General features: G+C 43.5%; 1 protein-coding gene across 1 annotated transcript in view; it reads right to left on the reverse strand.

The window, feature by feature from the left end:
- LOC109462669 overlaps positions 1–23,750 on the reverse strand; it is a 38,991-nt gene that overhangs the window by 9,839 nt on the left and 5,402 nt on the right. Inside the window, exons 3-13 of the mRNA XM_019759229.1 lie at positions 20,522–20,591; positions 19,332–19,469; positions 13,349–13,469; positions 11,280–11,373; positions 10,706–10,847; positions 9,985–10,135; positions 9,027–9,176; positions 7,899–7,964; positions 7,494–7,610; positions 6,662–6,940; positions 259–6,496 (exon numbers count right to left, since the gene is read on the reverse strand). Coding sequence (XP_019614788.1) covers positions 259–6,496; positions 6,662–6,940; positions 7,494–7,610; positions 7,899–7,964; positions 9,027–9,176; positions 9,985–10,135; positions 10,706–10,847; positions 11,280–11,373; positions 13,349–13,469; positions 19,332–19,469; positions 20,522–20,591 — 7,566 coding nt within the window. The remainder of the gene's footprint in view (positions 1–258; positions 6,497–6,661; positions 6,941–7,493; positions 7,611–7,898; positions 7,965–9,026; positions 9,177–9,984; positions 10,136–10,705; positions 10,848–11,279; positions 11,374–13,348; positions 13,470–19,331; positions 19,470–20,521; positions 20,592–23,750) is intronic.

A 23,750-nucleotide genomic window follows, 5' to 3' on the forward strand; every position in this document is an offset into this window, starting at 1 on the left:
ATGTTCACATCTCCACTTTCCTGGCATGACTATATCTGGTCAGGGTACGCCGTGACTGAAACATCAGGTAAGCTGCGAACGGCATCTCCTCAGGCGCGGTCTCCCGCTACGGCGATCAGGGTCGATTCTCTCAAGTCTGACTATCGCAAACTTCCTCAGCTTCAGCCCTCGTGGCAGCTTTATACCAGGTGGCATCTTGCTTCTGTCTAAGATGCGTTTCTTCGCGAGTGCGTTCTGAGACGTATCATGTTTCTTAGCGAACAAGGCCGTTTTGAGAGGTCCGCTGGTTCTACCCTTGGTAGGTCTTCCTAACCAACGACGTAGCGTGTTCCTTTCCGTTGCAGTGTCGTCATCGCAGCTGCTACTTCTCAGTCTTGTCCCCGGCGCCCGAAGGCTCCTACAGCTGGGACTTTCCTTGGTCGTCTTGTTTGGTTTCCGTTCCTCAAAACTGACATTGCGTCTGACGGTTCGCAACTCCTGTACGGTTACGCTGGCTTTAGCTTCTGCACTGGCGTCGACGGTCATGATTTCAAGGGACACGAGACCGTCTTTGCGAACGCTCTCCCGATCTTTCCTTCCGGAACGAGGGTGACCACCCTCCACTTTTCCTGATCGCAATTTCGTAAGGTCAACAGTTTTCCCGGCCCCATTCGGCATCCTGCCGTTTTTACTATCGGTGGTTTTGTCTTTGATGTTGCCTTGCTTCGAGTGGGCACGGTTGAGTTTGCTTCTGTGCTCTACTGCATTCAAATTGTTTGACCGAACGGGTTTTGAATTCGATCCTTTTTCCAGAGCAACTTTGCGATCCTCTTTGGCGTTTCCGCTGGTACGTTTTGTGCTATTGCCAGTCGCTTCTTTGGCATCAGACTCAGAGGGTATTTTCTTAGTTTTCTTCACCACATCGTTGGCGTGTGCTTCAGCCTTGCGTTTCTTTCCTGTTCTTGTATCCTTATGTGCTGTCATCTCAGTAGACCTGCGTGTGTGTGACTTGTCATCAGTATCTTTGGTAGGGCTTGTCTGTGACTTGTCACGATTGGTAGTCTTCGAAAGCTGCACGCCTGTCTTTTTGTTCGTGGTCATTTGTGTACCGCGGGAGCCCTTCTCTGCTTTTTTGACCACCTCCATGACAAGTCGCGCTACCACACCTGCCACAGCGGAGGAGATCTGGACATCAGTTTCCTTTGACTGCTTCTTCTCAGCAATGTTTGTCTTTACTACCACCGTTTTCTCCTTCAACTGGCTGTTGTCGCTAGCTGCGTATGGCTTCTCAGTACCGGAAGACTCACTGACGTTGGCCACTTGTTTGACATCATGGTTTCCACTAGGTATGTCAGTATTAGTTTCAAGACAAGCTGCTGAAGTCACGTTCTCGGCTTCTTTGACATCATCGTTTCCATTTGGGATGTCAGCAGGGGTGTCAAGACAGACCTTTGAAGTCAGGTTATCGTCCTGAATTGTACATTGGTCCTGTACAGTTGAATTGTCCTCTTCCATTTGGCTTTCATTCTCCTTGTCCCCGCTGGTCTGTTCAAAGCTATTAGCATCCATTCTGTCATCAGTGTCATTTGCATCATCATTTACAACTACAGCAATATCCGAGTTTTGGCTATCATTTCCTTTGGTCTGCTCAAAGACAATGACATCACTTCTACCATAAGTGCCATTTGCAACATCATCCACAACAACAGAGATATCAGAGTTTGCCACCATTGAGGAACCTTCATCAGATTCCATCTCAGATTGACCAGCTTCTGTTGTGGCACCGTGTTCCAGAACAACAGTTTCTTTTTCATCTTTCAGACTTCTATCATCAGTGTCATCTGCAACATCATCCAGAACTACAGAGATATCAGAGTTTGCCACCATTGAGGAACCTTCAGCAGATTCCATCTCAGACTGACCTGCTTCAGTTGTGGAACTGTGTTCAAGGACAATAGTTTCTTTTTCACCTTGCATATGTTCTAGTCCATTTTCTTCATGGGTTTCGTTGCTCTCCAGTAAGTCTGCATTGGTTAGATCTGCTTCCGTAGAGGCGTTGTTTTCCTGCACAATAACCTCTTCTTCAATTTGGGTTTGTTCAGTCTTGTTTTGGTCATGGCTTTTACTGCTCTCGCTGAGGTTTGTACTGGCTTGGAGTGTCCCTTCAGAAGATGGTGTATCCTCCTGGACTATTGGCTCTACATTTTTCTCTTGGCCCTTACTGACGTTTGCAATGTCTTCGAGTGTCCTTTCAGAAGATGGTGTATCCTCCTGGACTATTGGCTCTTCAACATTTTCCTCTTGGCCCTTCCTGACGTTTGCACTGTCTTGTAGTGTCCTGTAGTGTCTTGTAGTACCCTCCTGGACTATTAGTTCTACGTCACTTTCCACAGGGTTGTTACTGGTTGTACTGGCTTGGAGCATGCTTTCAGGAAACGATGGATTCTCCTGGACTATTGGCTCTACAACATTTTTCTCTTGGCCCTTACTGACGTTTGCACTGTCTTGGTAAGCCATTTCTGACAACGATGTTTTCTCCTGAATTATTTCTTCTACACCATTTTCCTCAAGGTTCGCACTGAAGTTTGCACTGGCTTGTTGGGCCCTTTCTGACAACGATGTCTTCTCCTGAATTATTACTTCTACACTATTTTCCTCTTGGCCCTTATTAACGTTTGCACTGTTTTGGTGAGCCCTTTCTGACAACAATGTATTCTCCTGAACAGTTGAGGAAATCTTCACAACATTTTCCCTGGCATCCCCTTTTCCTGGTTGGGGAACCGTCCTGGCTTCGTCAATATCACTGTCTATCGACTCGCAGGACATGTGAAGCAGTGGCTCCTCTTCTGAGCTTTGTTGTGAATCTTTGGGCTGAGAGTCGGTCTCTAAGTCGGTCTCTGTAGCAAGACTCTGCTCCGGGATTAAGGAGGAGTCATTCTCAGGTAAGTCATCTTCAGTATCCAGACTCTGCTCAGGATTTAAGTTGGAGTCCCCTTCAGGTAACTCATCTTCCCCTTGGTCTTCCTTGTTGGGAGAATCATCATCAACATCATCAGGTTTGCTGCCAGATGACAAAGTTTCCTCCTCGCTGTCACTGATGAGAACGATCTCGTCGATCTCCAGATTCCGTGGAGGCGAGGGCATCGTCGTGTCAAACGTGAAGTCATCTTCTGACTCCACCTCCTCCTCTTCCTGCCTGCCTGGGGGAGGGATGAAGGTGACGTGAACAGGAACGGGGCCCGCGTCCTGAGCGCTGCTGACTGGGGCCTGCGTTTCCTCCTGCGGTACCACATACACAGTATCTGCGACAGAAACTTTCACAGGCTGAGGTACGGCACAAGCTGCAGTCTGCAGCACAGTATCAACAGGGCTTCCTGTCTGTTGTCCTACTGGCCCCAATGTAGACACCGGCAATCCTTGGGCTGCTTGACCAGCAATGGTGTGCACGCTACTGCTCACACTTGCGGGGTGCATCCCCTGTAAGTGCTGAGACGACATCGCGAAGGGTTGTGGGGAGGGGAAGTGGTGGACGACAGACATTGGTGCCGCCGTGCCGTTGACAAGGTTCTGGTGAACGTTCGGTATGAAGACATGGACTGGCTCTGACGATGTGGGGAATCTTGTTGGAAGCTGCTGTGCACTGCTCACTGGCATGCTTACTCCAAACGCCGCATTCTGAAATGAGTGGGTCGTCATCCCTGCCGCAGTGCTACCAGCTGGCTGCAGCTGTGTTTGGAGTTCTGGGGTGAGAGTCCTTGTTGTTGCTGCATCCATCTGGCTCTGAACATTCTGTAGTTGCGGTACGGTTGGTCCTGCATCCAACACAGCAGTGGTAGAGCACTGTTGTGGGGCAATCTGGACTCCAGGCTGCACTGCTTGTGACACAGCTGTGCTTGCTACTGGTGAGCTGGTTGCAGCAGGTTGCATGGGATGTTGCGGCATACCGCCGAGGGCTTGACCATTCGACAGCTGCTGGACTTCTATTGGGTACCTTCTCGGCTGTATCATCTGGTATGGAGTCATGGTCTGCGCCTGGCTGGAAGACGGGACCAAGGAGTTCACGAAGTTGGCCATTCTGTCCAGCGGCCGCCCGGTTTTTGCCACGTTTTGGCTGGCTGACGACTGCGGCGGCAAGGGTTGACTTGCTGCCTCAGAATTTTGCCAGGACCTCATGTAGGCTTCATACTGCGGAGGTGGCGCCCTGGAGAGAGTTGGTAACGGAGGCACTTGGTCGGTTTGAGGGCGGTTAGCTGCATCACTGATGAGTGGAGGGGGAGGCGTCATGACTGCCTGATTAGACCCAGCACCACTGACAATGGTGGAACTCCCTGTGGCCGATGGAGGCATTGCTGAAGTTGAAGCCATCTGTTGGTTTTCGAGAGGCAAATTCTGTGAGGATGCATTGTTGGCCATCTGCCTTCGACTGGCTACCATATGCAGCGCCTGACTTGCACTGTTACTGACTGCCGGATTATAATGCCTAGGCTGTGCCATTCCATTTGCTGCCATCAGACTATCCGGTGTGCCCTGTCGAGCGTATCTTGCATCTGCTGGTTGGATGGCCACCTGTGGGCTTCCTCCCCTTGACAACACTGGATGTACAGCTTCCCCATTCACCATTGAATTTGCCTGCGCAGGGAAGTTATACTGTAGTATATCTTCCAGTGACATGTTCTTCAGGTCTTTGTTCCCACTTCCAGGAGCTCTGACGTTGTTGTTGGACTCCTTAAGGCTTGCATGCACTGAGGTAACATCACCAACGCCTGTCTGCAAAACTGCAGCAGGACCATGCGACAGTTGGTTGCCTGTTTGTTGTACTTCCGGGGAGGACCCTTTGTTGTACACTGGCGACACAGGTCCGGGGCTTATAGTCTTCCTGAAGGTTAGCTTTGTTGGCCCTGACGACTTGACGCTCCACTCAGACATGGATCGGACATACTTTCCTTCCCATTCCTGCAGCATCCACCCTGGTATGATGTCTGCGGCAAGCTCTGGGCAGCTCTGGATCTCCTTCACCAGGCCTCTCTTCGTGGAAATGGCTGAGACGAGGAAGCTCAGGTGCACCTGGTATTCCACCTTCTTCCCCATCTGCTTCATCACAGTCGCTACTCTCTTCAACCAGGACACCATGGAACTTCTCTGGGCTTGCTTGACCATGTGGAACGACGACACAGCTTTCCCGAGCCTCTTCATGGCATGTGCTAAGATGTGCTCAAGTCTATCCGGGCAGATGGAGCCGACGGACTTCCAGACGTTGTTCAGAGAGATGAGGGATATGTCGTAGTTGCAGTTTTGGCACAGTAAGGGGCAGTAGCTTTCATCTCTCAACCAGTCCTTGATGCCGTCACACAGCTGCAAGGCCACATCTTTGTCAAGTTCGGGGAGCTGCCCTGCTAGCTTCTCTACCAAGACCGACACAGTGGGCACATAGTCAAAGGCAGTCTTGGCACTAGCATGCCCGGCACGGTTTGCATGTAGCATCCGTACGACTATATCTACCTCTCCCTTTTTCACGCAAGTGGAGAAGCAGGACACCAGGGCAACTTCCATCTTTTCTGGCGGAAGTACTCGGATCATGGAATCCAAAACTTTTGGCCACTCCTTGACGTACAGCTCTCTCAAGACCAGTACAGTCGCCTCGTTTGGGTCGTTGAAGAAGGACAGCTTTACAATGTTGCTCAGCAATGCTGTATGATCAGCGGCTTTCGCCATCGGGAATATCTGGGTCGACAGAACCCCCAGCAGCCTTTTGTCCACTTTTGCCGTCGGAACGGCCACCAGTTGTGTAGTGAAGTAGCCGAGACAACTGAAGATGGTGGCGTAGGCAGCCGGGCTCGTGTTCAGCATGTCTTCGATGAGTGACGCGGACATAGGCTGAGGCACGCTGATCAGAACATTGGACCACACCGTGTCCTTTATCCTCGAAGCGCCGTACTGTGGAAGGTACTTTTTCTGTAGCCACTGGCACAAGTGCGTGGATGCGAACACGCTGGACAATGTGCAGCTGTTTAGGGAGCACTCGAATGCCCAGAGTTTGGTGCCGAAGGCAGAGGCAACACTATCCAGATGTGCGTCGTGTCTGTGAGCGAACAGTGGATACAGTACCGCTTCGCTGGCCGTAACAGCCAGCCTCGAGTGAATGATAGTCTCCTTCAAGGCTGACACCGTCAGCACGCCACTCTGGGAGGCCTGTATCAGCGATCTCGCCCGATTGCACGCGGTCTCATCATAACTGGGAGAATGGTCACCTATTGTCTTGCTTGCTGCCCACTGTACAAACCATACCAGGAACTCCAAGTTCAGCTGCACTCCCACGTTCATTGTCAATGCTATCAAGCAGGCCCACAGGATCTTGTGTGTTGGCAAGCCCTTGACGCCGCATAGGTCCGTACTGAGCGACTTCATCAGTTCAAGGAAGGCTCCTCCGTCCATTTTCGCGATGATGGAGTCCCTAAGGTGCTTAGCATCTACCGGTCCTGACGTCAAAGTCATGAAGGCCTCGTTGAAAGACCCGCACCTGGTTAGAATGGAAAGAAGATTATAGAAAGAAAGATGATGTATTCCTAATTTTTCTGAACTTGTGTCAAACTTATGTCTGATCTTCAGTTACATTGTATGTTCATGTATGATATGTAAGGGCTTTGAAGAATAAAATCGTTCAAAAAAAAAAAAAGACCCGCACCTCACATACAGCAGAGGCACTTGGTGCTGCAACTGCAGGAAGTCCGCCCTCTCCTGGGTCACCGACGTGCCGCCGGCAGAGTTGTGTAATGGGATGTTCACGCACTTCAGGTAGCGCACGGCCTGCCGGTAGTTCCCGTCGTGTTTCAGCCGCTCCACGCGGCGCCGGATCACCATGCAGGGCTCCAGGAGGACGTCGGTCCCCTTCCGGCCGGTCAGGTTCGACCCGGTCAGCACCAGGGACAGGAGGCGGTCCTCCCACTGCCTTATCGAAAGTGCCCTGAAGAAGAAGATTGAATGAATGAATGAATGAATGAGTGAATGGATGAATGAGTGAATGAATGAATGAACGAGTGAGTGAGTGAGTGAGTGAGTGAGTGAGTGAATGGTTTCTTTTACATCATTGATTGCAAGACACATCATACATGTACAGTAGCCTTCATTGGTTGAATGTGGTATGAATTACAACTTAAAGTAAACTAAAAGCAACAGGCTGAATAAAAGTTCTGGACTGGAACTCCGGATGTCTTACTGAGGGACGACTGCATGTGCGAGATGTCAGCTTGAGGAATGAATCCCCTCTACTATATACTAATCTAAAAGCAATAAAATTCCTACATAATCTAAATATTACAAGCCTTACAATACTCACTTTTAAAGTATATGTGTACTCTTCTATACATTTATTCTTCTTATCCTACTAAGAGGACAATGGCTAAAACAGGCTCAATAGAGTAGATCTATTAGATGTAATTCCTGACACATCCTTAATAATTAAAGAAGAAGTCTCATTTCATAAATGTTGTACTATAACTATAAACCAACAGCCATACCAAGGATGCCGTACTCCCTCCCTGTTGAGCATTTCAGTGAGGTTGTCGATGACTGCTTTCCGTAGCGCTGGGGTTGTCTTGACAAGCACGAAGATATCCATCAACAGCTCGTCAATTCTACAAAGAAAAAAAAAACATACCAATAAACCATTTTTCTGTTTCTTACAGAGCATAGTTTCTAAAATTCAACAAGTCAAAAGTCATGCAGAGATGACAAAATTGTCATGTGTGCACTTAGCTAAGTTTAAGACTAAAACTTGTCTAAGCTTGATGAATTAGTCCTAATATACTGGTAATTTGAACATTCAAAGTACACATTACAACTAAAAACTTGACTTAAATATTATTCAAAACAAACTACTTCTAATGAATTCTAATAAATAATGTCTTTATCCCTGTACTTACTCTTTCATGATCTCGTTCCTTGACTGGTAAAACTTGGTTTCCCACACTTTGTACCCCACATTTCGACTGTCAAGAAAAGAGAAATATTACTAGTAGAACATCAAGCAGTTGTTTTATTTTTTCACTTCATAGAAACCAAAACAACGTTTATCTTAGATGTATCATTAGATGGTGATATCATTTCCATAGATATATAAGTAATGTAACAATGATCGTTGTTTTTATAGGTTATTTTTAACACATCTTTATGAGAAGTACATACATGTACATTGTATATCAATGTCAGTGTAAATATACATATAACAGTGGATCACAGGCTTCAGAAAGTCTACTCATTGAGTCAGCCCTGTCATCTACATAACACAACGTGACAGAAGCAGTACTAGTGGATTGCTCATTCCTTGTCAAAGACTGGAGTTGTACAGTCAAACATTTACGTAAGTCCAATTTCCTGTGTTGGAAATTACACTTCAAACTTGCTTCAATATAGCATTGTATCAGTCACTCTGTAACAAATGTAGACAGACTCATGAAAATTAAACTGTTCCTCCAACTCAAAAAGAAATTAACACACCAAAAATTTTCAAATGAATCGCTCAGTCTTCATCAGCTTTATGACCCAAGTGCTGTGGACAAAAATGACTTCTAGCCATGTGTGACGTGCACTTGGGTCATAAAGCTGATGAAGACTGAGCGATTCAGTTGAAAATTTCTGGTGAGTTAATTTCGTTTTGAGTTGGAGAACAGTTTAATTTTCTTCATGTATTTAACCAACTCAGATGTGGCGTCTGTGTGGTGTAGTGGATAGAGCGTCTGACTGTCAAGCAAGAAGACCCAGGTTCAATCCCCAGGGTTGGACCCAGACATGTCCGGACATGCACCCAGACGTTGTGCCCTTGGGAAAGGCACTTAACACACATTTCCCCCCTCAGTTAGAGGGATCCTAGGCCCTACTAGGGTTTGGGTTGGTGTTAGGAAGAGCATCCAGCCGTAAAAATCCTGCTTCAAAAAGACTTGTACCTGGTGCAAGCACGTCTAACCCCTACACTAGCCTAGTTGGGGAAAAATGACATTAAATTCGGTTAAAAAAAAAAAAAGATACACTTTCATGCTAGAAGAGATACTCACTTAGGCCTGGTGTTGGGAGGAGACTTCTCCAGTACCAGTACGTGGATGAGAGAGTCCAGAATCACCATGCCGGCATCGCCCCTCCCAGCCTGGCTCTGACCTCTGGCCTCCTGCACAGCCACGAGGAGCTTCTGCTTCACAACCGAGTAGCTGCAACCATGAATAGTTTCATCAGGTTAGTAAGACACTGAGCAACGAGACTCTTTTTACACAACCAAGTCTTTTATTCATCCGACGTTTCCCTATAATCCAATCATGTATGTGTGTAGATATGTAAATATTGTACATTTGGGAATACATCTGTAGCAGCGACGCCTGTGCTGCAGTGCAGGGTGAACCAGTCAGAATTGCCCCGAGGAAGGTGACAGACGGTCACCGAAACGTCGGCTGAATAAAAGACTTGGTTGTGTAAAAAGAGTCTCTTTACTCTGACTAGCTGCAAGTTTTGAAAGATGAAAAACTTTGGTAACTTACTAACTCACATTTCCATCATCAATTTGTACTTGAAGTGTTCGAAATAGCCCCCAAAACAAGCTACATGAGGTGTCTCTTTTTTTTTGGTAATCTCCAAGCAGATCATCGGTGGCAAGGCAGTATCCACGGACCAGAAGAGTGTTCATTAGCCACTGAAGGGTGGCCAATGGATAATGTCTGGAATGGATACTGACTTGCCAATACGATACTGTCTTTTGTGGCCAAGGAAAGATCTGCTTGGAGATTATTTTTTGGGGTACCCACACCCCACAAGCTAGAACCAGCCTGTACTACAAAACACGCAACCATTTTCCGTCAGTGATATGGCATGAAAATCCAGTTATGTCGCCCAGAAATTGCATTGGATGCCTTTATTAAAACAAGAATTGCTCCAAAAAAAGATGATGCAAGCACGTCAAACCCTCGACGGAAATTGACGTAAAAATTGGATTCAGATTAGGATTAAGAAGTTGGAACAACTCACTCGTACTGCTCGACTATGTGGTGTGGGTTGCAGACGTCACACGAGTAGGATCCAGGGACCAGTTGATGACATGTGCACAGGCAGGCCTTGCCTTTCCTGAAGGTCACGTACTCCTCCTGGATACCCTTCACCAGCTCATCTGTTCTCCTCACTGGAACAAACAATGGAATAATCCGTTAGCGATGCCACTTCCTGTACTTCTGTCTACAGCACATCCCTTAGGCCTAGTTAAAAGAAGTGTTTCCTGTTTCAGTCCTTAAAAAATTAGGCTCAGTAGGTAGAGATTATCTTAATTTTTGTACACTTCAGTGATATCTATATACATGTAGGGATCCAACTTATACGATACAGTAAACAAAGTAAAACTTGCATGAGGACACTTTTATTTTCAATGTAAAAAAAAACAATTGTACAATGTTTTATCGCTCAGGTGTCAGATCATGGAGCTGGAAAAGGTTGATCAGCTCGAAAAATTTAAAAAATTTATGACCCTTGCAGGGGTTCACCCCAAAAAAAGTCTAGGGTCGGTAGGTTTTTCTAGGGTCGGTCGGGTAAGAGGAAACAAAACATTTTTTTTCTGAGGCCTTAAGTATAAAAACACTCGTGAAGTACAGCAAAGTTTTTAGATTCTAAGTAAAATCACATTCAAGGAATACCTATCATTATCCTTTTATGAAAGATTTTCAGAGGTGAAAAGGAAAGAAAAGAAGGATTGCTCTACCTGCATCTCGGACTTCTTGAGTGATGAGCTCTACAGTGAGTCTGGACAGCAGAGGGCTGGGTTTGGATGTCTGTTGTGCCATCCAGGCCGGGCACTTGTAGGCATTGCAATGGGCACCTGTTGGGTCCGTCCACTGCTGACACTGCAGAAAAATTTACAGGCACCTCAGAGCAACTCTCAAATTCTAATAAAGGAATTTTCTAAATATTTTTAAAGGCATCCGATGCAATTTCAGGGTGGCAAAACTGGTCTTTTAATATCAATTTTCTGTTTTTTTTCTTTTAATGTAGCAAGTTGAATCAATCCTATCCTGTACAGCAAAAACGCCATGTTGCTGATGGTTTTGGTTCTAGTATCCTATAATACTAAACTAATGGGAAACCACGCATGGCTTGTTTTGGGGCTATTTCAAATGCTTCAAGGATGAAATTATGATGTAAATGTGTAGTAAATCATCATACTAAATTACGTGAATGTTAGTGTCATCCTCATCCATTTTTTTGTTTCGCCACCTTAACTAAAACTTGATGTTATAATTTGACTTGTGGAGGTGGAAAAAAAACATTTTTCTCACCTGACTAGCTGGCACATCACACATGAAGCAGTAACACTTCTCACAGAATGTGGCGTTGTTCTCCACTGGCCCTATGGTTGTCAGGTCAACCTCCCTGGAGGAAACACACACAGACACTTTTAGGTCACAGGTCAACACAGGTCGTCCAGGTCACAGGTCAACACCAAACCCAGCTCAAGAATGTGTGAGGCTGATAGTGGCTCAGATGTTTGTAACTGACAATGACCACTAATACATGTACTTAAAGTCACACACTTGTACCAATGTTTCTGCATGAAAGAAGCTGGACATTTTGACCTCGAGTGTCCTTGACAAGAACTGCTAGAATCAGCACATTGGCAGAACATACTGCACCTGTGTGAAACCCTGATTTTTCAGTTTTCTTTGGATGTTTGGTCAACGTTGCTCGTTGCAGATGATATCTTTTCACAAATTTCAGACACAACATTTGAAAACTATAGACATCCTTGAATATGCGAATACGACCTTAAAAGTGTTTATGTCACCTCCATAAATAGGTAAAATGGATATAGATATGAAAACTATATGTCTAAAATAGTAGTTTCGATATATTTGTAGTCCGAAAATTGAGAAATGAAGTTTGTACAGCTTTTCAAAGAAGTTCTGCCGAAGTGCTATGCACAAAACATTACGGGTTTCGCGCAGGTGCAGTACGTTCTGCCGACGTGCTACTAGAATTACCCCAGTCAGTCACTGAGCACAATAACATAATCAGACAAAAAGACTTGAAATACAGTAACACAGCAAAACCCAGACAAGCACCTGAAACACAGACAGAGGTCACAAACAAAAAAAACTGCTGGGCTGGTCCAAACTATTTCAAACAGGAAGGCAGACTTTCCAGATAAACTTCATCAAGTTTGTACTCATGGTGTTACGTTAAATTCTTATTTAACGGAAAAGGTAACTCAATAGACATTTTCACCAATAGTGTGTGCACTCTAAGTCTAAGGGGCATAGATATGGCAAACGTTGAACTGTTGCGTATTGTGCACGGTATCCCTAAAAAGGTCGATGGTGTCATCTTCTGCTGAAGAAATTAAGGTAACACCATGACTTCAAATTAAACAGATCCTTTTCAGAAATTTATTCGCCTTTCCTATTAAAACGGAAACATTTTGGAGCAGCCCTCGATAAGCCACAGCAACCAAGTAATGTAGGGAGGACCAAGGGTTAACAAGAGATCACCACCAGCAACCCCACACAAAATATCCACTCTCCAGTCGTCACCTGTTCTGAAGAGACTTCCATTTGCCGTATCCCCACGACTTCCCAAGCTTTTGAATTCCAATTTGTCTGTAATTGTAAAGCAGTGAGGGTTGATATACCTTAATGATATGCAGTGTACTGGGCATATGCAGGGTTGTACAGGTAAAATTGGGGCTGTGCAGGTATTTCTGATGTCTACCAGCACTTAACCTGCACTGGTCCATTTATTGGGTATATGCACATTAGTACATGTAAAATCGGGGCTGTGCAGGTGTTCCTGATGTCTACCTGCACTGGTCCATGTACTGGGTATATGCAGGTTAGTGTAGGTAGAATTGGAGCTGTGCAGGTATTCCTGATGTCTACTTGCACCTCGGTTTGAGTTTTAAATTTTTTTTGCTCAATGTGTGATTGCACCGCAAAATATTCCCTTCTGTACCTGACCCCTATGCTGTGAAAAAATCCTGGTGAGAACCCTGAACTATACTTGTGCAATGCAGCTTCGCTACTGCTCTACTACTACTTTTTTTTTTTAACGGTGTCGCTCAATGCAAGGCCAATTATTTTTGGCCACTTCTAGGCATAGAGCTAGAGTATAATGTAGTTATGTCAGGAGATGGCGATGGACCTTTGTTTTGAAGCTTTGTGGATTGTAGTCGGACGGAAAAAATCTGTTTGGAAGAGGGTTCCATAATTTTGCAGTCCGGGGAAAGAAGCTGTTGTTGTAAAATGACTTGGAGACAGGTATGTTAACGGTGTATTGATGAGAACTGGAAGAGAACCTAGTGGCACGCTGAAAGGTTCTGAGCGGCGGAACTAGTACTAGACAAGGAACTCACTTGAAGGTGTGGATCTTGCAGTCTCCCCTGGCATGGGGGTAGTGTGCCGTCTCCGGGAGGGACACATAGGTCACCTGAAGGTCATCCTCGTCTGAAGACATTGTTCTGACCTGAGCATTACCTGGGTTTAAAAAAAAATAGCAAAGAGGGTTATATATGACTGGTTTATTCTTTCTTTTTTTTTTACTCAAAGCCAGGGACACCAGGACTCGGCATAAGTCAAGTAAGTCAAGGTTTATTCTTGCAAAGACATACATAATACAGCAAATTGAAAGCTTTTTTACAGCCTAGAGGCTGAATTAAGCAGCTTTTACAATTTACTAATATACACACAATAAAAATGTATTGCTCAGCATATTCACAACATCACTTATGCACTAGACTAATACAGATTTGGACATAAAGGTAGAAAGTTTACATTTTACGAAATACATCTAGGACTTATCAGTACTTCAAACTGTATCTTTTTTTATATATCTTGTCTGACCCTTACCTCTTCTCTCATGACCTTAATGAAAAGCAGCCTACAGGTCATGAATAGATAGCCTGGTTCAAATAAAAATCTATTTCTGTCCATGAATGTCTATATACATTGTGAGAGTGTTGTTTCAACTTAAACAGTTAGAGTACGTTGATAAGTGATATGTAGCTGTTTTACGGTTGTAATGGTTAATTAATGTCTAGCCTGTAGAGCAATGCTGGCATGAAGTCAATTTGGAGATTGCCAAAAGCAAAATTTAAAATTCTGTCGGCAAGTTAATTCTTTGAGTTTGAAACTGCAGTAAGTAACACAACCAATGATACAATGATAGCAAGAGAAAACCGACAATACTTAGTATTCTATCACCAATCCTGGACCCTGGACCAGTAGCGAGACATACATGTACAAGCCAGACTGTGGCTCCCTGCACACAGCAATGTTTGTCTGGGACACCAGTACTGTTTTGGGCTTTACATTACAAAAGGCATTCCTGCCAGACACAACTGAAGATGGCAAGTGAAGAGGTCTTTCATCAGCTTGGAATAAACACAAAAATCTAGGGGCTGTCAAAAGGCATGTTCCTCTGGAAAAAATGTTGGATTCCTGCCATGCTGAAATGCTATTTCCCACATTTTGAGAGGCAAACATGTACTGGAAAGTATGGAAATCCACACTGTATATTTTAAGTGTAGAAATATTTAAATCTCAATGATGATTGGATGCAAATAAATACAACTCTAATATTGACATGGACACACTTGAATATACCTTCTCCCTCTCAACAAAGGCCGTTGAAAGATGCCAAAATTTCCATCCAACATAGCCTGTGTAGCAGGCTTATAGAACTGGGGGTTTGGTGGTCTTCGGCTGTTTTCTGATTAGCCCAGTTCTAACGTGGGAAATTCAACCGGGCCGGCTATGTCGTCTATATGCAATCAGAAAATAGCACATAAAAGCTCCCAAAGGACCCTGAAGATCCCCCAAAACCCCCAGTTTCTGGCATGCTATGGAGGCTACATTCAACAGGCATGGAGACTGTCAACACCAACCCCTTTCCCTTGCACAGCACTCAAGGCCCCCTTACACAAATGTTTACACTGCCAGGACTTCCTGAGAAACATTTAGACTCTAACCTATAAGCTCCGCGATGTAGACAGTGAGTCCATCATCCTAGAAGACGTAGAGAAACCGTTCCTTACACAGACACGTTTCTTCCTTCCTTCCTTCCTTCCACGCCAAAATCCCACCCAGACACAAGAGCTACTGTGTTCATTCCACAGCTGTCGGCTACCCACAATGCCTTGCAGCCTAATGAGGCTGATGTCTTATGCACTTGTCAATGCTGTTCCTCTGGGGGTGATGATTTTCCTGGGGGGGGGGGTATTACCCTCATGTTACCCTGGAAAATCTACCAAGCCTGAAGCTGTAAGTTCAATCATTCAACAGCCTTCAGTTCAGTCATATGGTATGGCCCTAGGGTATAGGAAATTCCTTTTAGAAGGTCAAGCAGAAGGTCAAGGCTTGTCAAAGGTCAGACAGGACAGAACATCCTCTCTTGACCTTGGGAGTTCTATGGTTGCCCTTGTGTGAATCCAATCCTTCTGGAGGACTGCACTACTGAAGTATGCATGTGTGCTGTCTGTCAATATACAAGATAAACTACCTTAGGTGAGGGCCTGCAAGCCCTTTTTCGTAAGGCGTAATCAGGCCGTTTTAGACGTCGTAATTCGTAGGCAGCCTCCGCAAAAATCAACGTAATTCGTAATTGGACATAAGCCGCAAATCGTAAAGTCGTAATCAGCTCTGAAACTTTAACGTAATTCGTAATAGGCGGCAAAAATTTTGCGTAATTCGTAATCACTACCCCCCCTTGCAGGCCCTCTTAGGTGTTATCCTTGCCACTACTTCAGCTTTGAGCTCCAAAGGTTTTTTTTTAGCTCTCTGGGGGTTCAGAGCTTACCAAACAGGCAGCTCTATCTGGTTTGAATTAGGCAAAGTTAAAGTAGGTCGCTAATCAGGAACACATTTGTTCCTATCCTTAAAAAAATACAAGCCTCTAAAATAACAATTGGGATATTGTTGATGTAGAATAACTACTGAAAACATTAACAAGGACTAAAATTGGTAACTCTTGTGATGTGAATCATTGTCTAATCTCAAATTGAAAACTTCATTCTTCATTCTGCCACCTTAACATTTTCCATCTGGTAAGCTCATTGGTCTATCTTCTCAAATTACAGTTACTGTAGGTCATCTGAATTTACTGCCAAGTTTTTAATTACTTCAAGCTGTTCATATCCTTACAATAACAGTATATAATGTCTGCATATACAAGACATACAATGGAGTGAATACTGATTTCAGTAGTTAGTTAGTACAACAGCAAAAAACAAAAATGGTCTCCTGTGAGGGGACAATCACACAGGCTACAATTTCATAACTTACAGTAGAGAGTGGACCCTCTGTGCATTTCAAGTGACCCATAAACAAGAGAAACATATCCCCAGAGATTTCTGGTCCTAGAGTAAAACCCTACCACATGTGGAGGAAGCAAAGGGGTCTTTGGTAAATGTACAAAAACCCTAGTCTCCACCAGACTCCTTTGCAGGCTGAATAAATAGTAGAAATTGGCTAAGGGGAACATCATTGGCCAGAGGAGTTGGCCGGCTATAGAGGGTCCAGCTTGCCTGCCGGACAACTCCTCTGACCAATGAAGTTCCCCTTAGCCGATTTCAACTATTTATTCAGCCTGCAAAGGAGTCTGGTGGAGACTACAGAAACCCATTCCAGATACATACTGGCAATTCATTTACCTTTAGGGTGGTTTTATTTCAAGGTACAAGAGAAATGGAGGTTTTCACGGCTGTGATTTGAATTCTCGTTTGAAACTATTCTGTAGCTGTTATACACTGGATGTGCATAATTGTATTTGCCTTAAGGCCATAACAAGTAAATTTTATGGATGACATCCTCCGCAGACTCCAAATCTAATGCGAGCGGGCGAAAAAAAACAAGGCGGGCCGAAAAAAACAAGGTTCCTACATGGATCTGGTTCTGATTCAGTGGGAACATCACATACACACAGCCAACATCACATATCACTGGATCAAAGTAAGAAACGAAACATTAAATCAGAGCCTTCTCTTGTCTCTCTTCATACATGTAGTTATCTGCCATCTACATGTATGTTTCGGCATGGCAACAGACATCTTTGCCCATTTTCGGTATGGTGACCACTGTCTGAAGGCAACAAAATTTCTTCTTTTTTTTTCCAAATCAAGCGAAAATTAATGCGCGCGCTGATGTCATCCATAAAAATTACTTGCTGTGGCCTAATTTTAATGACCCTAATGACTATTGGCTACAAGAGTATCCGCACAAACCCTTTATCTTTTACTCCAGCAAGGAGATAATTAGAGCCAGGGTGCCAACTGCATATGGCTTCTCTGGCCGAAGGAATTATCACTTACTCGCTGTAGGGTCTGGTACCCAGGCTACGTGTGTGTGTACTGGCCCTGGCAACAGTCTGGCACCCAGGCTATTAGGTGTTGAAACCTGCATCCATTCAAATACTAGAAAATTTTACAACATCTCAGGGGGCCCGCAAGCCCTTTTGCGTAGAGCGTATTCGGCGTTTCAATTCTACGTAATGCGTTGTGGCCACTTGGAATTTATCGTAAAGCATAATCGAGAGGTTTCCGAATTCAGCGTAGAGCGTTGTCGGGACCCCCCTTGCAGGCCCTCATAGGACGACAGCTGTAGAACTGACGGCACACCTATTACCTTTCCTATTTACTATGCACCAATTTCCTCCTGCCTTAGGCTAAAGTACTGCACTGCCTTTGTACTGTATCAAGCCATAATTAAGAGGGTACGGCTTACTGAGAATGCGGAAGGGAACACACCTTATTAAAAAGGAAGAAATGCATCACAATAACATGAAACACACATGTCCTCAGGCGAAAACACAGCACATAAAGACCTAGTCCCACGCACTCACATTACCATTATAATAACCATAATAATAACAAAACGTATTCTATCATGCTTAGCCAGAGGCTACAGCATAGGATGAAGGTTCCTATATGGTCTCATTCATGTATTACTCCGAGTGTACCCCCTAAAAGAGTACCAAGTCAAAAACTAAACGGCTGTATGAACGCGTGTTTTTATTGGTGAGAATTTTTCCTTTAGCCATCCCAACTGATGTAAAACGTCAAAGCGGTGAAAGCTTGTTTGTAACTGATGAAATTAGGACGTAATTGTCGGCAGCCGCGCGCTAGGTCGGACGTGCACAGTCCATTGTTGTGAGTTGTGCGGTCGTAGGTTTGCAGCGCGGGAGGGCCTCTTGCGGACAGCTGCTAAGTGCAGTTTGTGATTCCCATAAAACAGGATTGTGTGTATAGAAGTCGTTGGCAATTTTTTTATGAGACGTAGAGTAAGTGTGCTCAACATAGCATGAAAGATATCAATTGATTTAATGTAGGATCATAGGGAACACGGTCTCGTAAGTCACTCATTAATGCATGGTTTCTAATGTATGGAAAAAACTCATGAATGAGACCATATGCAAGTACTGATTAAAGAGCTGTTAAATCAGAACAGCATGTTGTTCAAGTGATGCATAGACCTTGATGGTCCTCAGGGATTCAACATTATACCACTAGGAAAACAGTTTCCACATATTTCCGCAATCAATTAGATACACCCCAACAGTATTATCGCTCACAGTGTGTCACTTTCAACACAAAGCAGCATTTTCCCTACACTGATGCTGACATATCGTTTTCAATGTTTTAAAAACTGAATTTCTATCTAATTTCTAAACATGCCCAAGTCAAAAATGGACGCAAGCAAACAATTCTTACCATTTAATAAGGGCCACAAGGGTGTACTGAGTTGGATTGTCTCACTTGAAAACAAAATACCAACTTATGTGAAAACTGGTAGAATCTTAAAGTTTGGAGCAGTGCTGCATACCTAAACCCAATTTTAGGTTCAGCTCCGGACTCAAGTCCAGAGCTTTAGGTTCAGTTCTGGACTTGTAAGTCCAGACCTAAACCCATGGCATATACAAAATTGCATGCTGTCTGGGTGAAACTTTGGCCACATAACATGGAGGCCGGTACTTGACGATGCCCAGTGGCAATGTTTTCTTTGTTTTGCAGCAAAGATTTTACAATCTACAGAAGGTTTTAGGTGGTTTGGAAAGAAAAGGGGTATGTAAAATGGTCTTTTATGGTAATAAGTCCGGACTCGGTTCTTGACTTTTAGGTTTTTTTGGACTTGAACCTAAACATTCTTACAAGTCCGGATCCAAGTCCAGTGAACCGGTATGCATCACTAGACTTTGGAGCAAAGAAAAGGACAGAGAATTAGATTCTTAGAATATTTCATGTTAAATTAAAATGATTCTATACTAATCTCCTTTCACAATATTAGCAATGATTACATATTTTTCTTCCCAAACACAAGGACACCTGAGAATGTGAAGAGCCTTACCTGCTTGAATCAGTTGCGGTGGACCCGTGGTCGGAGTTTCAACAAAGATGACATCATCATCATCATTGTGGAGTGTGGGATTCTGGGAAGGGCAGCCCGGTACATGTAGGTGTGGTGGCACTGGGGTGTTGGGTACTACTGGGGGATATACATGGATGTATCAACTTTTTGAATCAAAACAAATCATTTATTTTTTTTTATTTTATTCACATGGATTTTTGAGCATTGGATAGGAAGCACTTGTTGTGCTTATGTGAATCCGCTGCTCATAAAACATGATACAAATGTTAACATAAGGATGACATAAAGTATAACATAAACATAAAATGAAAGAGGCTGGCACACCAATATCTATAGCATAACAACATTAATGAGATTGGTAAAATCTTCCAGAGTGGTGGATATAGTTAAACACAATATCAAAGATACGGCAGTTTGTAGGGTATGGGAGGGAGGGGCTGCCTGTAAGAAGTAAAGTACATAATGTGGCGTCGTTTGCGTTGAGTGGGTTGGAAGGAAGTATGTTTTCAAGATGAAGGCACGATATAGATAACAACATTTTGGTCCTTTCAGTATTATAAAATTTGCAGTGTAATAAATAGTGATCTGGTGTCTCACAAATCATTCATCAAATCTTTAGACTACTTGGCAGCCACATCAGCTTTGATTGAACAAGGTGGGTTTTGGGTTCAAGGAGAGGGAAGGAAAAGGAGCTAAGGCCTAGGAAATTTAATGTTGTGTTTCCTGTTTCCTGTCCTGAAAAAATAGGGTAGGTAGGGATTTTCTTTTTTCTTTAGTCAGCCGGGTTTTTTTCTAGGCCTAGAGGTGATTAGTGTTTGGTGAAAATGGTACATCGCATGGAGCAAAAGAAGGCAACACAAGCCATAGGATAGGAAATATGTGTATATTCCCCACACACTATTGCATACCATCAACCTTCAAACTCATGGAGAAAAAGGGAATGTCAGGTAACCTGTTTTAAAGTTAAAACTCTGGTCTTCCTCAGTAGACTGACCCAGTGAGGCTTGCCACGTGGCTTCTGGGTCAGTCTACTGAGGAAGACCAGAGTGACTGGTCGAAAGCTCTAGGTGAGAGAATTTTTTGTGTTGGACCAAAAGTTTTAACTTTAAACATGTAACAACCAACACAGATGAACTTTCATGATAGTATCAGGTAACTTGTTAACCTACCCAGAGATCCCAGGTTCACAGCCAAACATCCAGGACAGGGTCCTGCTACAGAACCCCAGCCACTGACCCGCTGGAACACAGGAGAAGGAACTAACATCAGCAAAATATAACATTTCTTCTAGCCTGGGTTCCAAACCCATTGCACACTGGACACAAAGTATCTCAGGCTCACTGAGATATTTTGTGTCCAGTGTGCTATGGGTCTGGAACCCAGGCTACATTTCTTGAGACCATGAAAAATACACAAACTGGTAATGTACAATGACAATAAAATATATGGACATGAACCATGCAATCAACTTTATGATACACATGTGCAAAAGTAATGGCAATGAATGTCAATATCAGACAGATTTCATCATCTACAATGTCAGGGCTCTCCCCAGATATTCTTAGCAGAGAGGTGCTCCCTAATCGGTTAATGCAAAATCAGCAAATTTTCATGAAATAAGAGAAAACCCTAAATTTGAACATCTGGGAGAGGTGCTAGGATTCTGGGGAGAGGGGGAGCACCCTTGCTTCATTGCTTGGGGAGAGCCCTGAATGTTATTACCTTCGCCAAGAAGGTTATGTTTTCAGTAGCGTTTGTCTGTGGGTATGTGTGTGTGTGTGTGTGTGGTTTAGCAAGATAACTCGAGAAGCAGTGGATGGATTGGAATGAAACTTGGTAGGTAGGTAGGTCTTCATGAGACCTAAAAATGATTAGATTTTGGGCCCCCTGGTGGCTTTCCTAGGTACTGCAGCAGAACTTCCGGTTTTGATATCTCGTGATCTGGACATGCTAGGGTCACGAATTTTGGATGGCAGATAGCTCTTGGGATAGGGAAGAAGGGACATGAGTTTGGGTTCCCTAGCGGCTTGTTCTGGAACTGCAGGAGCATTTGTTGAAAAATTCTCGAAGGAGGATAACTCAAGAACCGGTTGACGGATTGTCGTGATTTTTGGTATGTAGGTAGTTGAAGTGATGCTTGACATGATCAGATGACAATTATGCAAATCAGGAGCTAATTTGCATAATTAATGAGGAAATTCTATAAATCTGCTTTGTTCGATAATAGAACTATGAAACACTTGTGACATCACTTGTGAGAACGAGAGAAAACATCTGAGGATATAGATTATGTAAATGAGGACCTAATTTGCATAATAAATGGAATTTTTTTATAATTTCATAGTTGTAACTGCTGGGAATTTCATACTTACCACATTTGGAAGTTAAGTGAAGGTGAGCATCGATAAACATAATTTATTCAAATCATGACCTCATTTGCATAATTTATGAGGAAGTGCTATAATAGCATTTTTGTTAAGATAAGGCTGTTATTGGGTGGAGAATATGATCAACTGATATAATCCATGCAAATGGGGCTCTTATTTACAAAATCAATGATTAAAATTTTATAATTTGTCAACCACAAGGGTTAACATCATTTGGCGAAGGTATGAGATCGTGGAACTCTTGTTTGTTTTGCTACCCTGCCACACCAAGTTGTATTGGTTGCCTTTAGTTTAAAAATTTATATACATGTACCTTACCCAACACTTTTACTTGTTGTGGGGTGTATGGGCACTTTTACTTGTTGTGGGGTGTATGGGGTATCAGGTATCTACACTTTTACTTACACCTGCCAAGTCTGTTAAACAACATGATTGATTATAGGATACATAGTCTTGTTGCTGTGGAACACAATAACATGTTATCCTGTTACCACTTCAATAGAAAAACTTCACCTTCCAATAACCATTCTGTTACATACACTGTTGCCTGGAGCATTCTGGTTCAATGCACCTATCACTGTAAACCCCCCCCAATCACTACAGGATTGTAGGTGGAGAATTTGACAAAAATAGTGTTCTTCTAATAATTCATAATTATAATTTTCATAATTGGTTTATTTCAGAAAAGCATATTGCAGCCTGATGGCTGAATTGCATGCTCATGTACAAAATAGTTCTATTCTTTATGTACTTTTACTAGGTAGTAAAATTGTCAAACCAGGCCGTTTTACATGCAGGAAAAATTCTACATACACAGTTTCTACGTATCATGTATGCTCATGTGCATACACAGTATTTGCCCACATGTTAATAGTATCAAAACTTTGGATACCAATTATGATTTGAATACCCATTATTATGATTGGCCAGGACTAGTGCTGTATACCTATACCTATATTTAGGTTCAGGTCCGGATTCAAGTTCAAAATGTTAGGTTCAGTTCCGGACCTATATAATACCCATGGCATATACAAAATTACATGTTAATATATGTTGGTTACCTTGCAAAGTTGTCTGGGCCAAACTGAAGCCACATAACATGGAGGCCGACACTTGACGATGCCCGATGGCAATATTTCTACATTTGGCTGCACAGATTTTTCAATGTATGGAAGCTTTTAGGTTGTTTGGATGAAAAGGGGTACGTGAATTTTTTTTTTTTAATAAGTCCGGAATCAGTTCTTGACTTTTAGGTTTTTAGGGTTTTTTTTTTACTTGAACCTAAACATTTTTACAAGTCCGGAACATGTCCAGTAAACGGTACACAGCACTAGTCATGACTCTGGGATATTCAATAGACTCCATTAGACCACACCCACCTTAAATGGCCTTGACTATTCATTCTTTTGTTGCTACGAATGAACCAATTAACAGTCTTCCCAAGGGATTTTACAGGTTAACGAGGCAATACATTGCCATTGTTAATGAGAATTATCCTATCTATACCTGCCAATCACTTGGCAGATTTAAATGTAAAGGAATTTGTGATCAAATTAATTATTCATGTACTTATAGCCTTTCACTGTTTAACTACACATTGCAGTTGTTACTAAGGGTCTGCAAGGGGGGGGGGGGCTCGTCACTGAATGACATCCAGTAAATTTCTAGCGGGGACCAATCAGAGGGCTGCTGAATAATTTGAATAATTCATCAAGGCCCACGGACGCGGTTCTTTCACTTGTAAAGTAGCCAATTACCACCGAGCCGGTGGCACACGATGGGCGAAAACATGTATTTCACACCCATTGTACGTCGACATAAAGCGCTTATACATTACAAACAGAATTTTCGTAGGACTGCCATTACTTCAGTTTGCAGCATGTGTATTGAGAACGAGTATCTTCATAATTCTGCTGGCTGTTTGTAGAAGAACGGCACAATAAAACAGCCCTCTGATTGGTCCCCGCTAGAAATCTACTGGATGTCATATAGTGTACACGGGGGGGGGGGG

Source organism: Branchiostoma belcheri, unplaced genomic scaffold (genome assembly GCF_001625305.1).
Source record: "Branchiostoma belcheri isolate BF01 breed outbred unplaced genomic scaffold, Haploidv18h27 scaffold12, whole genome shotgun sequence".
Classification (NCBI taxonomy): domain Eukaryota; kingdom Metazoa; phylum Chordata; class Leptocardii; order Amphioxiformes; family Branchiostomatidae; genus Branchiostoma; species Branchiostoma belcheri.